The sequence below is a fragment of the Ovis aries genome, chromosome 2 (genome assembly GCF_016772045.2).
Source record: "Ovis aries strain OAR_USU_Benz2616 breed Rambouillet chromosome 2, ARS-UI_Ramb_v3.0, whole genome shotgun sequence".
Classification (NCBI taxonomy): Eukaryota; Metazoa; Chordata; class Mammalia; order Artiodactyla; family Bovidae; genus Ovis; species Ovis aries.
In genome coordinates this window covers 27,244,716-27,263,685 of record NC_056055.1, presented here as the reverse complement: position 1 = coordinate 27,263,685, position 18,970 = coordinate 27,244,716, and the positions used below count along the sequence as shown (strand labels likewise).

General features: G+C 40.0%; 1 protein-coding gene across 1 annotated transcript in view; it reads right to left on the bottom strand.

Annotated features, from left to right (window-relative positions):
- Positions 1-3,333: 3,333 nt before the first annotated feature.
- Positions 3,334-18,970, bottom strand: part of LOC114112789 (serine/threonine-protein kinase MRCK alpha-like) — a 66,663-nt gene continuing 51,026 nt past the window's right edge. Inside the window, exon 11 of the mRNA XM_027963897.1 lies at positions 3,334-3,391. Coding sequence (XP_027819698.1) covers positions 3,334-3,391 — 58 coding nt within the window. The remainder of the gene's footprint in view (positions 3,392-18,970) is intronic.

Here is an 18,970-nt window from a genome sequence, read left to right as displayed (position 1 = left end):
TGCTTTTCACTTATTTATGAAGTATTGGGTGTTGGGATTTGAAGGACAGTCTCTGCCCTCAGGGTAAGTAGTTCACAGTTGTACACAGGGTCACACTCTTTGTGTGTTTGGGGCTAGCTGTGTTTGGAAACTAAGAATTTTTCAGACTTGAAAAGGAATAGCTGTAGATTAAAGAAACACCCCTTTAGGCAGAGAACCATAATATAATCAAACATATTTTTGCGGAGAATCTGATGAATAGCCATGGGATGGAGGAAGAAGGACCTCTCCCTTCACCCCACCCCTGCCACCCAGAGAGCCTCATTCAATCAGGTTTTGCTGACAAATGAGTTGTGGATAAAGTTAGCATTTTCAGATTTCAACACTGGGACTGTGGTGAGGGGTGTGAACCTAGCAGGATAATGTAGTAAATCCATACCTATGATTGCAGCTGTCTGGGTGGATTTGATCAGGGGTAGACTGCTGTCATAAGCCTCTTTCAGAACATAGATTGACCGGTCTCTGGAATGACTTTTTCTCAATATCTTGTGCAATTCACTCAGCACGCCCACCCACTCACTCTTCTTATTCTCACTATCTGCTAAGATTGGGATTGAATATCTGTTACTAGGTGCTGAGAGCTGGGAAGCTGTGACCTAGAACGATGTAAGGAATATCTAGGTTATAAGACAGTAGACATTCTCTATGCCAGTCTGTCTAGCATTTTCCCATTACACTCACAACTGGTAAATGACACTTCTAATATTACCCTCTTCCTAGTAGTACTCTTGCCTGGAAAATCCCATGGGCAGAGGAGCCTGGTAGGCTGCAGTCCATGGGGTCGCAAAGAGTCGGACACGATTGAGCGACTTCACTTTCACTTTTCACTTTCATGCATTGGAGAAGGAAATGGCAACCCACTCCAGTGTTCTTGCCTGGAGAATCCCAGGGACGGGGAGCCTGGTGGGCTGCCGTCTCTGGGGTTGCACAGAGTCGGACACGACCGAAGTGACTTAGCAGCAGCAGCAGTAGTAAAATAGGTGATATGAGCCATCAGAGGCAGGCCAGAAAGAAAACATCAGAATCACTTCTATTTCGATCCTCATAAAACCACCAGTGTTATCTGACTACCTAAGATCTTTTACTTCATCAAATGAAAATGAGTGCTATTTATTCCCTGGTGGCTCAGACTATAAAGAATCTGCCTGCAATGCAGGAGACATGGATTCGATTCCTGGGTTGGGGAGATTCCCTGGAGGAGGAAATGGCAACCTATTCTGGTACTCTTGCCTGGAGAATTCCATGGACTACCTACAGTCCGTGGGGTCGTGGCAAACAGTCCGACATGCCTGAGTGACTAACACCTTCACATTCATGTATGCTGTCACTGTACCAGGAACTGCTCTAAGAAATTTACATGTGCTAATTGAATGAATCCTCATGGAAAACTCAGTGGGTAGTTAGGACTCTTCTCTCCATTTTATGGGTGCGAGGACAAGAGCACAGCTGGGTAGAATGCAGGCAATCTGATGCCAGAACCTCCACTCTGAGCCTCTATTTCTTCAGTTCTAGCACACACCTTTGCACCTTTATCTCTGAAATGGCAATGCTTTGTGCAATGGCAATCATTACAGTCAATTGTGATGCTACAGAATGCTCATAGCTTTGTGTTGTTAATTAGAAACATTCAGAAACACTCATGCTGTCCTGACTGCCACACGTCCATAATTTATATCATTACTCAGTCAGTCAGTCGCTCAGTCATGTCCGACTCTTTGCAACCCCATGAACCGCAGCACACCAGGCCTCCCTTGTCCATCACCAACTCCCGGAGTCCACCCAAACCCATGTCCGTTGAGTCGGTGATGCCATCCAACCATCTCATCCTCTGTCGTCCCCTTCTCCTCCTGCACTCAATCTTTCCCAGCATCAGGGTCTTTTCAAATGAGTCAGCTCTTTGCATCAAGTGGCCAAAGTATTAAATGACAAATCAAATTTAAATTTTAAGATGTATAATTAAGCTCAAAGTCTACATTTCTATACAAAACTTTCTTTTGTGATCATCAAGTAAGCATCAGTGATATAGTAAGCTACCACTCTAAGTCAGTTCCAAATAGCCAGATCTTTGTAGGGGCTCTTGTTAGTTGAGTAACATCTAAATAAATGTCTATCTTTGGGTCAAGGAACTAAGAATACTCTTGTGTGGCCTTTGTTAAGGCCAAGATTTCTAGACTGACTAACCACAAGGGTCTCAAGGGAATAACAAATCTTTGCTCTTTCTGTCACCTTATTGTACCCATTCCAGAATCACTTTAATTTTTACATGAATTTTAAGGAGCAGAGTGTCTGTATTTTAGATTGCAAAATAACATCTTCCCCCAATTTTTCCATTTTGTACTCTTGGTTTGAACCTGAATTATGGCTTCAAAATGTTGCCTCAGAGAAGACTTATTTTACAAAGTGACTATAGTTTTAGAAGCCACTCACTCATGTTACTGCAGGTCCATGAACTGACCTCCCTGCACATCTGACCTGGAAGAATATATCACTCTTCTTCTGTCATTGTTTACCCCTGCTCTTTCACATCCTCTGCCCCAGCACTGTTCTGTTTTGTAAGCTTTCCCTGTTTTCAGCTGTGAATCATATCTGTCCGATTACCTTAGTGTGGAGTGAATGGACACCCTACAGAATATTTGTATTTTAAATCATGGTGTTGGAGAAGACTCTTGAGGGTCCCTTGGACTGCAAGGAGATCCAACCAGTCCATTCTGAAGGAGATCAACCCTGGGATTTCTTTGGAAGGAATGATGCTAAAGCTGAAGCTCCAGTACTTTGGACATCTCATGCGAAGAGTTGACTCATTGGAAAAGACTCTGATGCTGGGAGAGATTGGGGGCAGGAGGAGAAGGGGACGACAGAGGATGAGATGGCTGGATGGCATCACGGACTCGATGGACGTGAGTCTGAGTGAACTCCGAGAGATGGTGTTGGACAGGGAGGCCTGGCATGCTGCAACTCATGGGGTCACAAAGAGTCAGACATGACTGAGCAACTGAACTGAACTGAACTGTAGGATGAAAGACCATGATACCTGTGAAAACCTATTTATAGTATGTTTGAATAAGAATAAGGGGGCTAGATTTCTTGTGGCAAGTGGGATGGAGTGGGGAACAATTCCACAGCCCTTCTAAAATATTAACCTCCAGGTACTAATACATTTACCAGCCCAAAGAGGCTTGACCCTTACAAACAGATAAGAAAGGGATGAAACAAAATGTATAAGGGATCCAAACAGCAACACAGGCACTTACCTTAAACATACGAGGCATTTCCTTTCTCCTTGCAGGAACAAAATCAGAGGGCCAGACTGAACTGACAGAAAACGCTCCATCCCTGAAGGAAAAGCAAGACTCTGGGAGTGAATTGCCTGAAAGTGAGTAAAATGATACAAAAACATAATCCTCAAACTTAATTTCCCTAACTTTTAACATTCTTTTTTGTGGGAACTGACAGTGATCAAAATATTGTAACAGCAGTTCTCAGCCAGTTACATATTATCAGAAAACCCAAGTTAACTCTGGGCTGTTCATGGAGGAGTCAACTCCCTGTGACTCCCTATTCACTGGTGGCTCAGACGGTTAGAGAAGGAAATGGCAATCCCCTCCAGTATTATTGCCTGGAAAATCCCATGGACAGAGGAGCCTGGTAGGCTACAGTCCATGGGGTCGCAAAGAATCGGACACGACTGAGCCTTCTATGGGTAAGAAAGGAGCACGTGTCTGACTGCAAAGCCATTGGCCCTAGAGTATGGGCCATATGCCCTCAGATCAGCTTGCTTGTGTATTTTGTCAATGTTACTGAGATACACTTGACATGTAATAAACTGCATATTTAAAGCAGACAGTTAGATAAGTTTTGATTTATGTATACACCTGTGAGACCATCACCGCAATGGAGATAATGAATGTACCCATCACCCCCAAGTTTCTTGGAACAGCTGTATAACCCTTACCTTTCTCCTTCCTTGGAACTCTTCCTCACTCCCCCACTGATCTGCTTCCTGTCACTCTAGATTAATTTGCATTTTCTAGCACTTTATAGAAATGGAAAGGTACACTATATATTCTTTTCGTCTGACTTTTTCTTAGCATAGTAATTTTGAGTGCATTAGTGTTGCTGCATGGACGAATACTTCATTTCTATTTATTGATGAATAATATTTCATTGTATGGATATGCCACAGTGTATCCATTTACCCATTAGTGAACATTTGGCTTATTTCAAGTTTCGGGTGTTTTAAATAAAGGTGTTATGTATGTTCATGTCTGTCTTTGTGGACATACGTGTTCTTTTGGGGAAATACCTAGGAGTAGAATGACTAGATTATATATTCAGTTCAGTTCAGTTGCTCAGTTGTGTCCGACTCATTGCAACCCCATGGACTGCAGCACACCAGGCCTCCTGTCCATCACCAACTCCCAGAGTTTATTCAAAATCATGTTGATTGAGTTGGTGATGCCATCCAACCATCTCACCCTCTGTCTTCTCCTCTCGCCTTCAATCTTTCCCAGTATCAGAGTCTTTTCAAATGAGTCAGCTCTTAGCATCAGGTGGCCAAAGTATCAGAGTTTCAGCTTCAACATCAGTCCTTCCAATGAATATTCAGCACTGATTTCCTTTAGGATGGACTGGTTAGTTTTTCTTGCAGTCCAAGGGACTCTCAAGAGTCTTCTCCAACACCATAGTTCAAAAGCATCAATTCTCTGGTGCTCAGCTTTCTTTATAGTCCAACTCTCACATCCATACATGACTACCAGAAAAACCATACCCTTGATTAGATGGACCTTTGTTGGCAAAGTAACGTTTCTGCTTTTTAATATGCTGTCTAGGTTGGTCATAATTTTTCTTCCAAGGAGTAAGTGTCTTTTTATTTCATGCAGTCACCATCTGAAGTGATTTTGCAGCCCCACAAAATAAAGTCTGTCACTGTTTCCACTATTTCTCTATCTATTTGCCGTGAAGTGATGGGACCAAATGCCATGATCTTTGTCTTCTGAATGTTGAGCTTTAAGCCAACTTTTTCACTCTCCTCTTATATATTAGGTGTGTGTTTAACTTTTAAAATATTTTTCAAAGTGATTATATGATTTACAAAGCAATGTATGAGAGATTTAGGTCTTCCACATCTAGGTCCTCCAATGCTTGAAATAGTCTTTAATTTTAGCTTTTCTTATGGATATAAAGTGATATCTCATGGTTGTTTTATTTGAATTTCCATTGGAAAAGACCCTGATGCTGGGAGGGATTGGGGACAGGAGGAGAAGGGCACGACAGAGGATGAGATGGCTGGATGGCATCACTGACTCGATGCACATGAGTTTGAGTGAACTCCGGGAGGTGGTGATGGACAGGGAGGCCTGGTGTGCTGCAATTCATGGGGTCACAAAGAGTCAGACACGACTGAGCGACTGAACTGAACTGAACTGAATAATTAATGACATTGAGCATCTGTTAACGTGTTTATTTGACATATGTTTCATCTTCTCTATTGAAGTATCTTTCCAAATTCTTTGCCCTTTTTAAAATTGAGCTATTTTCTTATTATTGAGTTTAAAGAATACTTTTATGTATTTGGTATGTAAGTTCTTTTTCAGATATTTTATTTGCCACTAGTCCACCATTTCTATTACTTCTCTTAACAGAGTATTTCAAAGAGCAGAAGTTCTAAATTTGATGAAGTCCAACTTATCAATGTTTAAATTTTATCTGTTGTGCTTTGATGTTATATCTAAAAATTATTTGTCTTATACAAGATCAGAAAGGCTTTCTCCTAAGTTTACTTCTAGGTACATTACAGCTTTAGGATTTACATTTCATTCTATGGTATATTTTGAGTTAATTTTTATACATAGCAAAAAGTACAGATCAAAGTTTATTTTTAAATATATGGGTATCTAAAATTCCATACCATTTGTTGGTAGCTATTGTAAGATGTTGAAAATACTGTACATATTAAAGTAACAGAATAGAAAATATAGAAATAATTTACATATATATATGTTATACATATATTATAAATATATATGGTTTATATGTATATTATATATATTCTATATATTTGGGTATATTTATTAATTTATTCTTTATTTCAAAATTGTTTTGGCTTTTCTAGCTCTTCTGCATTTCCCTATGAATTTTAGAATTAACTTGTCAATTTTTTTTATATTAAACACTCTCCAATAAATTTTTTTACATATACATATATTCACTCTCTTTTAGATTCTGTTTCCATACAGGATATTGAGTAGAGTTCCCTGGGATATACAGCCAGTCCTTATTAGTTTTCTATTTTATATGTAATAGCATATATGTTTTCATTCCAATCCCAAAGCAAGGCAATGCCAAAGAATGCTCAAACTACCACACAATTGCATTCATCTCACACACTAGTAAGGTAATGCTCAAAATTCTCCAAGCCAGGCTTCAACAGTACATGAACGAAGCACTTCCAGATGTTCAAGCTGGTTTTAGAAAAGGCAGAGGAACCAGAGATCAAATTGCCAACATCTGCTGTATCATCAAAAAAGCAAGAGAGTTCCAGAAAAACATCTATTTCTGCTTTATTGACTATGCCAAAGCCTTTGACTGTGTGGATCACAAGAAACTGTGGACAATTCTGAGAGAGATGGGAATACCAGACCACCTGACCTGCCTCCTGAGAAATCTGTATGTAGGTCAGGAAGCAACAGTTAGAGCTGGACATGGAACAACAGATTGGTTCTAAATAGGAAAAGGAGGATGTCAAGGCTGTATATTGTCACCCTGCTTATTTAACTTATGCAGAGTACATCATGTGAAATGCTGGGCTGGATGAAGCACAAGCTTAAATCAAGATTGCTGGGAGAAATATTAATAACCTCAGATATACAGATGACACCACCCTTATGGCAGAAAGTGAAGAGGAACTAAAAAGCCTCTTGATGAAAGTGAAAGAGGAGAGTGAAAAAGTTGACTTAAAGCTCAACATTCAGAAAACAAAGATCATGGCATCTGGTCCCATCACTTCATGGCAAATAGATGGGGAAACAATGGAAACAATGAGAGACTATTTTGGGAGGCTCCAAAATCACTGCAGATGGTGACTGCAGCCCTGAAATTAAAAGATGCTTGCTCCTTGGAAGAAAAATTATGACCAACCTAAACAGCATATTAAAAAGCAGAGACAGCACTTTGCCAACAAAGGTGTGTCTAGTGAAAGCTAGGGTTTTTCCGGTAGTCATGTATGGATGTGAAAGTTGGATCATAAAGAAAGCTGAGCACCAAAGAATTGATGCTTTGAACTGTGGTGTTGGAGAAGACTCTTGAGAGTCCCTTGGACAGCAAGGAGATACAACCAGTCCATCCTAAAGAAAATCAGTCCTGAATATTCATTGGAAGGACTGATGCTGAAGCTGGAACTCCAATACTTTGGCCACCTGATGCAAAGAACTGACTCATTTGAAAAGACCTTGATGCTGGGAAAGATTGAAGGTGAGAGGAGAAGGGAATGACAGAGGATAAGATGGTTGGATGGCATCGCTGACTCAATGGATGTGAGTTTGAATAAACTCTGGATGTTGATGAAGGACAGGAAGGCCTGGCTTGCTGCAGTCCATGGGTTCGCAAAAAGTCGGACATGACTGAGCCATTGAAGTGAACTGAACTGAAGTGTATAAGTGTCAGTTCCAATCTTCCAATTTACCCCTCTCCCCACTTACCTCCCAGTGACCATAAGTTTATTTTCTACATCTGTAACTATTTCTGTTTTGTAGATAAGTTCATCTGTAGCCTTTTTTTAGAGTCCACATGTAAGTGATACCATATGATATTTATCTTTCTTGTCTGACTACTTCACTCAGTAAAACAATCTCTAGGACCATCTATGTTGCTGCAAATGGCATGATTTCATCTTTTTCATGGCTGAGTAAGTAATATTCCATTCTATATATATACCACAATTTCTTCATCTGCTCCTCTGTTGATGGATATCTAGGTTGCTTCTATGTCTTGGCTATTGTAAATAGTGCTGCTGCAAACATTGGAGTGCATGTATCTTTTCAAATTAGAATTTTCTCTGGATATATGCCCAGGAGTCCATAGTGCTAAAGCTGTGGTTTTATCAATAGTCCTGCACAGATGGAAGAGCTGGACCATAAAGAAGGCTGAGTGCCAAAGAACTCAGGTTTTTGCATTGTGGTGCTGCAGAAGACTCTTGAGAGTCACTTGGACTGCAAGGAGATCAAACCAGTGAATCCTAAAAGATATCAACCCCGAATGTTCATTGGAAGGACTGATGCTGAAGCTCCAATCCTTTGACCACCTGATGCAAAGAGCTGACTCACTGGAAAAGACCCTAATGCTGGGAAAGATGGAAGGCAGGAAGAGGAGGGGGTGACAGAGGATGAGATGGTTGGATGGCATCATCGACTCAATGGACATTAGTTTAAGCAAACTCCAGGAGACAGTGGAGGACAGGAAAGCCTGGCATGCTGTAGTCTATGGGATCTCAGAGTTGGACACAACTTAGTGACTAACCAACAACAATATGCCCAGAAGTGGGATTCCTGGATCATATGGTTGCTCTATTTTTAGTTTTTAGAGGAACCTCCATACGGTTCTCTCCATACTGTTGCCACTATCAGTGTATAAGGGTTCCCTTCTCTCCATAACCTCTCCAGCATTTATTGTTTGCAGATTTTTCTGTGATGGCCATTCTGACTGGTGTGAGGTGATACCTTATTGTAGTTCTGATTTGCTTTTCTCTAATAATTAGTAATGTTGAGCATCTTTTCACATGCTTTTAAACCATCTATATGTCTTCTTTGGAGAAATGTCTCTTTAGATCTTCTGTCCATTTTTTGATTGGGTTGTTTAGTGTTTATATATATATATATATATATGTATATATATATATATATACACACACATATTGAGCTGCATGAGCTGTTTGTATATTTTAGAGATTAACCCCTTGTTGGTTTCTTCACTTACAAATATTTTCTCCCATTTTGAGGGTTGTCTTTTCTTTTGTTTATGGCTTCCTTTGCTATGCAAAATCTTCACAGTTTAATTAGGTCTAATTTGTTTATTTTTGTTTTTATTTTCATTAGTGTACTCTAGGAGTTGGATTGAAGCTTGTCAGTTTCTACAAAAAGAATTAAGATTCTTTACTTAAGATTCTTACTGGGATTTTGATTAAGACTGTGTGAAACTATAGATCAACTTTGGGGACACTCACATTTTTTTAAATACTGAGTTTTTCAATGCATGAACACAGTGTCTCCATTTATTTAAGTCTTCATTAATTTCTCTCATCAATATTTTATACTTTTCAGTATACAAGTCTTACATAGCATTTGCCAGATTTATTTCTAAGTATTTAATATTTTGATGTTATTACAAATGGTATTACTTATTTATTTTTGATTTCTGATTCTTTATTGCTAATATAAAGAAATGCAATTTATTTTAGTATATTGACCAAGTATCCTGTAAACTTGATAAGTTCCTTTATTAGTTCTAAAAGTATTTTTTAGACCACACTGAATTTTCTGCATAGACACTTATTTTGTCTATGAATAATTTTCCTTCCTTCTTTCCAACCTGGATGTATTTTGTAGTTTTTTCTTCCCTGGCCTAGATATCCAATACAGTGTTAACTAAGAGTGGTGAGATCAAATATCTTTGTCTTTTTCCTGATCTTAGGGAGAAAGTATTCACTCTTTTGCCACTAATTATGATGTCAGCTATGGGATTTTCATAGGTGTCCTTTATCAGGATGAAGAAAGTCCCTTCTAAATGTCCATCAAGAATATATAAACACATTTCGTCAGATGTCTTTATTGTATCTATTGACATGATTGTTTCCATTTGTTTATATGATAAAATACATTAATTTTTAATGTAAATCAGCCTTCCTGAGATACACTACATTTGCTCAAGATGCAAAATAATTTTTACATAATATTGAATTCTATTTACTAACATTTTGTAGCCTTCCTCACATGCATTTGCTGATCAATATCTTGCTGAATCAAGCCAGATCCTCTGTAGGGCCTTGCAGAGCTAATGCACGATCTCTATCAATCCCTATTTCTCCCCCTCCCCCTCTCCCTCTCTCTCTCTCCCTCTTTCTCATCTCTGATACTCTGTCCTGTCAACTCAGGACTCTGGGCCCCTCTGGACTCTCAGTTATATCACTTCAATACAGGGAGTTCACCTGGGTTTGCCTGGATTTACCATTTTATGTACTGGAAACTCTCATAAGGCAGTAACCTTGGGCAAATAGAGAGCTCACCTCACTTGTTTCCTTCATTGTCTGATGTTTAGCACCTTAAATCATTTTTTCCTTGTTATTTCAGAGGAAAGGTTAAATATAAATATGGCCCCTGTTACTCCATCTTGGCTGAAAGTAGAAGTCTGTTTAATCTAGCTCACTTGATAATTTTCGACTTCTGCCACACTTCCGCCAGACTCATTTCCTTCCCCTAATGCTCCATCTTGGACACCTTACATCTGTCAATGTGACCCTCAGTTTTTCAGTCTTGATGACTTAAAAACCTCAGTACCATCTGGTATTGTTACTCTTTTCTTCATCTTTCTTTTTTCTGCCATTCACCATGTCCCATGAGGTAACTTCAGTAATATTTCCTGCACCCATTTTTCTTTGGTAATTCCTGCAGCCACCATTTTAATGCAGACTCTTATCTGATCTGAAGGATGGACAGTTGCAGACTGGACTTCTTGACTCCAGCACTGTTTCATTTTCTCTGTGCCCAGCATCAAACACACACACACACACACACACACACACACACACACACACACGCACACCTAAACTAACTTTTGATTAAAAATCTACTTCCAGAGTAACCTTACTAAAGTCACCTTCTAGAAAGTGTTGTAAACTGCCTGGTGGAGTGTTGAAGAAATGTCCCATTTGCACACAGAGCCCTTCAGCAAAGTCTAGGAAATTCATCAGTTCCAAATGTTTAAAGAAATCTCTGCAAAATCATTAGCTGACTACTAAGTTAACAAAGGGGAAACTTCAGTAACCATATATGACTAAGAATAAAGACTTTACAGATTAGTTGAGGCACAAAAGTATGACCAATACACAAGGAAAAAGAGCATCTCTGAGGAATGCCAGATGTTGGATTTACCAAAGAATCAGCTATTTTAAATACATTTGAAGACCTAAGTGAATCCATGCCTAAAGAAATAAATAAAAGCATGATAATAATGACTCAACAAACAAGAAATATAAATAAGAAAATATAAATCATAAAATAGAACCAGACAGAAATTCTGAGGTTGAAGAGTACAATAACTGAAATGAAAAATTTACCAGAAGGGCTCAGCAACAGATCTGAGCAGGCAGAAACGAGAACCATTGAACTTGAAGATAGGACAAATAATACCATCCAATCTGAGGAAAAGAAAGAAAAAAGAATGAAGAAAAATGAACAGAGCATCAGTGTCCTTTTGGGAAACCTAAATAATGCTAAAATATGTTTAATAGAAGTTCCAGAAGGAAAGGAGAGAAGATGGGGTAGAAAAAAATAATTCAGTGAAAATCTCAAATCAATTTATAATCTAACTTCCCATCTTAAGAAACTAGGAAAAGAAGAGCAAACTAAACTCAGATCAAACAGAATGAAGGAGATATAAGTTTCAGAGTGGAAATTAATAAAACAGATAGTAGAAAAATAAGAGAAAATGAAGAAAACCAAACAAAATTGACAAACTTTTAGCTAAACAACCAAGAAAAAATCAGAGAAACCTCAAATTATTAAATTCAAAACTAAAGTAGGAAAGAAAAATAAAATAGTTACATTACTTCTGATCTTCCAGAAGTTAAAAGGAAACATAAGGAAATACTATGAATAAGTTTATGCCCACCCCCCAAATTAAACAGTTCTAACTGAAATGGAAACACAAGTCCCCCCAACCAGGAAGCTTTCACAAGGCACCGGTCCAACCCCAATGAAGGAGAGCAGACTCTAAAATTAAGAGGAATGAAAAGAAATGAAGACAACATTAAGTGCACCAACATTTGAATGATAGAAATCTCAGAAAAAGAGGAGGAAAAAAAAAAAAGGTATGAGAAAACATTTGCAGAGATTGTAGTCAAAAATTTCCTAACAAGGGAATGGAAATAGCCACCCAAGTGCAGAAAGCCAAGAGAGTCCCGTACAGGATAAGATAGAAACATGCCAAGAAACATATGAATCAAACTAACAAAAATTAAAAGCAAAGGAAAAAAGATTAAAAGCATCAAGGGAAAAGCAACAAATAACATATCAGGGGATCCCTATAAGGCTAACAGCTGATCTTTCAACAGAAACTCTGCAGGCCAAAAGTGGGTAGTAGGATAAAGTGATGAAAGGAAAAAAAAAAACTTACTACCAAGATTACTTTAAGCAACAAGGATCTCATTCAAATTCAAAGGAGAAATCAAAAGCTTTACAGATAAGCAAAAGTTAAGAGAATTCAGCACCAGCAAACCAGCTTTACAACAAATGCAAAAGAAACTTCTCTAGACAGATAACACAAGAGAAAGAAAAGGCCTACAAAAACAAACTCAAAACAATAACATAAATGATAATGGGATCATACATATAAAAAATTACCTTAAATGTAAATATATTAAATGTTCCAGAAAAAAGACATTGATTGGCTGAATGGATACAAAAACAAGACCCCTCTGTATACTGTCTACAAGGGACACTTTTCAGACTTAGGGATACATTGTGACTGAAAATGAGAGGCTGGCAAAATATATTCCATGTAAATTGAAATCAAAAGATAGCAGTAGTGATGCTTTCTTATTTCAGTTAGAACTGTTTAATTTGGGGGGGGGGTGGGCATAAACTTATGCATAAACTTGAAACTTATCCAAAGCTCTATTTTATCAGATAAAATAGATTTTTAAATAAAGACTAGACAAGAAAAGACACTACATAATGATCAAGGGATCAATCCAAGAAGAAGACATAATAATTATAACATTTATAAATGTATATGCACCCAACATAGAAGCACATCAAATCAATATGTAAGGCAAATGCTAACAACTATTAAGGGAAATTGGCAATTAATTTGGCAATAATCGTGGGAGACTTTAACACCCCATCCACACCAATGGACAGATCAACCAGACAGAAAATGAATGATATATTGGGACGTTTGTACCTAATTGATATTTACAGAGCATTCCATCCAAAAATAGTAAATTTCACTTTTTTCTAAAGTGCCTGTGGAACATTCTCAATGATAGATCACAAATCAAGCATTGGTAAATTTTTAAAAAATTGAAATTATTTCAAGTATACTTTCTGACCACATGCTATAAGATTAGATATTATCTCAGGAAAAAAAAACTATAAAAAACACAAACACATGGAGGCGAAATCATATGCTTCTGAAGAATGAAAATGTCACTAAAGAACCCAAACAGGAAAAAAAGAAAAAACCTGGGAGCAAATGAGAATTAAAACGTGACAACTCAAAACCTATCAGATGCAGTAAAAGCTGGCTAAGAGAGAAGTTTATAGTAATACAAGCCTACCTCAAGAAACAAAAGAACCATCAAGTAAACAACCTAACTACACTTGTAAAACAACTAGAAAAAGAATAATAAAAATACTCCAAAGTTATATATCCTGAGGAAGCCACAGTTCTAAAAGACACATATACCCCAGTGTTCATTGCAACACTATTTACAATAGCTAAGACATGGAACCAGCCTAGATGTCCACTGATAGATGAATGGATGAAGAAGATGTGGTATGTATATACAATGGAATGCTACTCCGCCATAAAAATGAACGAATTTGAATCAGTTCTAGGGAGATGGATGAACCTAGAGCCTATTATTATACAGGTAAGTCAGAAGGAGAAAGACGAATATCATATATTAACGCATATATCACTGGAGAAGGGAATGACAGATCACCTCAGTATTTTTGCCTCAAGAACCCCATGAACAAGGGACATGCTCAGATAGCAGAGTAGAAGGATGTGCATTCATCTCCTGTGAGAGAACCAAGATTGCAACTAGCTGTTGAACAACCATCGGCAAGAGGGCACTGGAACCCACCAAAAAATAAAACGATACTTCATATAAGACAAAGAAGAGGCCACAGCGAGACAGTAGGTGGGGTGCAATCACGATAAAATCAAATCCCATACCCTCTGGGTAGGTGACCCACAAAGTGGAGAACAATAGTATGAAAGAAGTTCTGCCACTGTTGTGAAGGTTCTGAACCCCATGTCAGGCATCCCAGCCTTGGGATCCAACAAAGGGATGAGAATCCCTAGGGAATGTGGCCTTGAAGGCCAGTGGATTTGACTATAGGGTTTCCACAGGACTGGGAGAAACAGAGACTCCAGTTTTGGAGGGGAAAAAACCAAAATCTTGCATGCATCAAGACCCAGAGGAAAGGAGCAGTGATCTTACAAGAGACTGAACCAAAACTACCTGCTAGTGTTGGAGGGCCTCCTGTGGAGGCATGGGTCGGCAAGGGCTCATCACAGGGACAGGGGCACTGGCAGCAGCAAGCTGAGAAAGTCCCCCTTGACACAAACTATCTTGGATTTAACCCTACCTTAGAGCCTAGGGCTGGGTTACCTCAGGCCAAACAACTAACAGAGAGAGAGTGCAACCCCATCCATCAACAGATATTTGGATTACAGTTTTACTGAGCAAGGCTCTGCCCACCAGAGCAAGACTCAGTTTTTCCCACTGCCAGGCCCTCCTTCAAGAAGCTTACACAAGCCTCTTAGCCTCATCCATCGGAGAGCAGACAGAAGAAGCAAGAAGAAGCACAGTCCCACAGCAGCTAAAACAAAAATCATATTACAGAAAATTAATCATGACGAAAAAGGAGAAATTTATGTCCTAGATGAAGGGACAAGATAAAACCCCAGAAAACAGCTAAATGAAGTGGAGATAGGCAAACTTCCAGAAAAAGAATTCAGAATAAGGATAGTGAAGATGATCCAGGATCTCAGGAAAACAATGGAGAGGATGCAAGAAGTGTTTACCAAAGACCTACAGGAACTGAAGAACAAACAGAGATACTACTAGAAGGAATCAATAGCAGAATTACTGAGGCAGAAGAAGGGATAAATGACCTAGAAGACAGAATGGTGGAAATGACTGGCACAGAACAGAATATAGAAAACAGAATGAAAAGAAATGAAGATAGTCTGAGACTTCTGGGACAACATTAAATGCACCAACATTCACATTATAGGACTCTCAGAAGGAGAAGAGAAAGAAAAAACCTGAGAAAATATTTGAAAATAGCTGAAAACTTCCCTAACATGGGAAAAGAAGTAGTCAATCAAGTTTAGGAAGCACAGAGAGTCCCAGGCAGGATAAACCCAAAGAGGGAAACACCAAGACACACAGTAATCAAACTGACAAAAATTACAGACAAAGATAAAGTATCGAAAGCAACATGGGAAAACAACAAATAACATACAAGGAAGCTCCCATCAGGTAATCAGCTGATTTCTCAACAGAAACTACAAGGCAGAAGGGAATGGAACAATATATTTAAAGTGATGAAAGGGAAGAATCTACAACCAGGAGTACTCTACCCAGCAAGACTCTCTCTCTGATTTGATGGAGAAATCAAAAGCTTTCCAGACAAGCAAAAGTTAAGAGAATTCTGCACCAACAAACCAGCTTTACAACAAATGCTAAAGGAACTTCTCTAGGCAAGAAACACAAGAAAAAGAAAAGACCTACAGAAAATAAATCCAAAACAATTAGGAAAATGGTAACAGGATCATACATATCGATAATTACCTGAAATGCAAATGGATTAAATTACTACAAAAGACATAGACTGGCTGTGTGGATGAAAACATGTGCATGTATGCACTTCCACTTAGCACACGACTCTGCTCAACCCCCTAAATTGTACATAATTATTTTATATTGTTAAGTCAATCATGTTCCCATTATGACCTGGAAAAAAAAAAAAAGAATCCCATTAACAGTATGAAAATGTAAAAGATATGACACCGGGAGATCTAGCTGCCACGTCGGTTGGTGTCCAATATGCTACTAGGGAAGAGCAGAGAAATAGCTCCAGAAAGAATGAAGAAGCTGGGCCAAAAATGAAGGGGGCAACAGAGGATGAGATGGTTGGATGGCGTTACCAACTCAATAGACAGGAGTTTGAGCAAACTCCAAGAGATAATGAAGGACAGGAAAGCCTGACATGCTGCAGTCCGTAGAGTCGCAAAGAGGTGGACATGACTTAGTGACTGAAAACAACAAATACCACATATATATGGAATCTAGAAATATGGCATTGATCAACCTATTTGCAGTGAACCAATGGAGAAATGCTGGGCTAGAAGAAGCACAAGCTGGAATCAAGATTGCTGGGAGAAATAGGGAAAGGAGTACATCTAGGCTGTATATTGTCACCCTGCTTATTTAACTTCTATGCAGAGTACATCATGAGAAATGCTGGACTGGAAGAAACATAAGCTGGAATCAAGATTGCCGGGAGAAATATCAATAACCTCAGATATGCAGATAACACCACCCTTATGGCAGAAAGTGAAGAGAAACTAAAAAGCCTCTTGATGAAAGTAAAAGAGGAGAGTGAAAAAGTTGGCTTAAAGCTCAACATTCAGAAAACAAAGATCATGGCATCCGGTCCCATCACTTCATGGGAAGTAGATGGGGAAACAGTGGAAATAAGACTTTATTTTTGGTGGCTCCAAAATTGTTGGGACCTAACAAATGCCATGATAGGCTTCAGGGACTAAGGTAGGACTCACAGGAAAGGCTGAGTCATTGCCCCTTGAGGTCATCCCCACAGATGCCAGGTCTTGTCTAATCAGCATACTCCCTGTAACCTGGTTTGAGTTTATCAGGACATAAAAGACATCCCCCTGCAGCCAATAGCCAATTAGTAAATACCAGGAAACCCCTGCAGCCAATAAAGATTAGCCAATTAGTAAATACTAGGAAACTCCTGCAGCCAATCAGCCCTTGCCAACTCTCTGTTCTAAAACCTATAAATACTGCTGTAAATCTGGGCTCGGGGCTCCTTGCTCCACTCCACTGCATTGGATGTGGTGGGAGCCCTAGCTCGAGCTAGAAATAAAACCCCTTCCTGCTTTTGCATTGCTGTGGATGTCTTATTCTCTCCGTTTTGGGGACTCGGACTCTGGGCATGACATTTGGGGGCTCATCCGGGATCCCTTTAACTGGGAAGAATAACACTTTCCCAGTAGAAGGGGTTTCCTCACTAGGAGGAAAGATATCTGAACACTGGTATTAAGTCTGGTTAAGTCCAGCATAAGGCCGAGGCCCAGCATATGCACTGGAAGGCAGCTGGCTCTTGTTAGGCCTAATCAGAGATGAATTAGTCGTCCTAGCCAGTGTAAGACCGAGGCCCAGTGAGCGTGCTGGAAGGAAACTGGCAGCCAGCATAAGACCGGGGCCCAGCATTCTTGCTGGAAGGCAGCTGGTTCTGTGAGGGATTGGGAAGGAACATCTCTCCTGACGCCGAATCTGGTGGGCAGTGGATGCCCTTCGGTGAGATGACATTGGGAAGCAAGACAACAGTAACCCGGGATAGACCTAGTTCTGTGTTTTCAGCCGATATTTGTTTGTCTTCTGTCTGTCGCCTTTCTTTGCGTGCCGGCACCATTTTTGTTTTTTTTGTGTGTTCATTATGAGCTCCGTCATTATGGGTCAAAGCTCTTCCACCCCTTTGTCTGTAATGACTGATCATGAAGATCGGGAGAGTCGGAAGAAGAAGCCGATACTCCAGGAATCCTCTTTATATCCTAGCCTGATTGACTTAGACACTGAGATCTCACCTTCCCAATATATGCAGCCACCCTTGCCCCCGCAGGTACCGCAGGTGTCGTCCGTAGAACAAAGGAGGGACCCAGAACCCTCGGCTCTGCCATGGGAAGGGGGCCGGCCCAAGGAACTCGTGGAAGGACTCCAAGGGCCGAGGACTTGTCTGAGGACGGAAGCTGGGAGGCTCCTTCATCCACCGTTCCGGCATTCCCTGTCCGGGTGGGGCCAGCAAATCCCGGTGGGGAGCGAACATACCAGTACTGGCCGTTTTCTACGAGTGATTTATATAACTGGAAAGCTCAAACCCCTTCTTTTTCTGAAAAACCCCAAGGTCTTATTGATCTCTTAGATTCTATCTTGTTTACTCACAATCCTACTTGGGATGATTGTCAGCAGCTGTTGCAGGTGCTCTTCACCACGGAGGAAAGGGAGCAAATTCTATCAGAAGCATGAAAACATGTTCCAGGAGTGGATGGAAGACCCACCATGCAGCCCCACCTAATTGAGGAGGGGTTTCCTTTGATGCGACCGAACTGGGATTTTGAACGCACTGAAGGTAGGGAGCATCTCCGAGTGTACCGCCAGACTCTGATGGCTGGCCTCCAGGCAGCTGCCAGGAAACCAACAAATTTGTCTAAGGTAAACTTGATAAGGCAGGAGCCAAATGAGAGCCTGGCAGCCTTTTTAGAGAGGTTAATGGAGGCTTTCAGGCAGTATACGCCCAGGACCCTCAGGCTGATATGAGTCACGCGCAGCAGTCTTGCTAGCCTTTGTTAATCAGGCAGCTCTGGATATCAGGAGGAAGTTACAGAGGATAGAGAGGCTGGGAGAACAGTCAATACAGGATCTGGTGAGGGCAGCTGAGGAAGTGTTTAATAACAGAGAGACCCCTGAGGAGAGGGAGGAACGAATTAGACGGGAGGAAAGGGAATCTAGAGCTAAGGAAAACCGAAGAAATCAGAAAGAGCTGGCTCAAATTTTCTTTGTGGGGACGAGACTGGGACCTGATTCCCGGAAGACTCGAGACACCCAGCCGAAAGGAAGGGAAAAACCAGCTAGACCGACCCTAAAGAGAGACCAATGTGCCTATTGCAAAGAGCAAGGGCA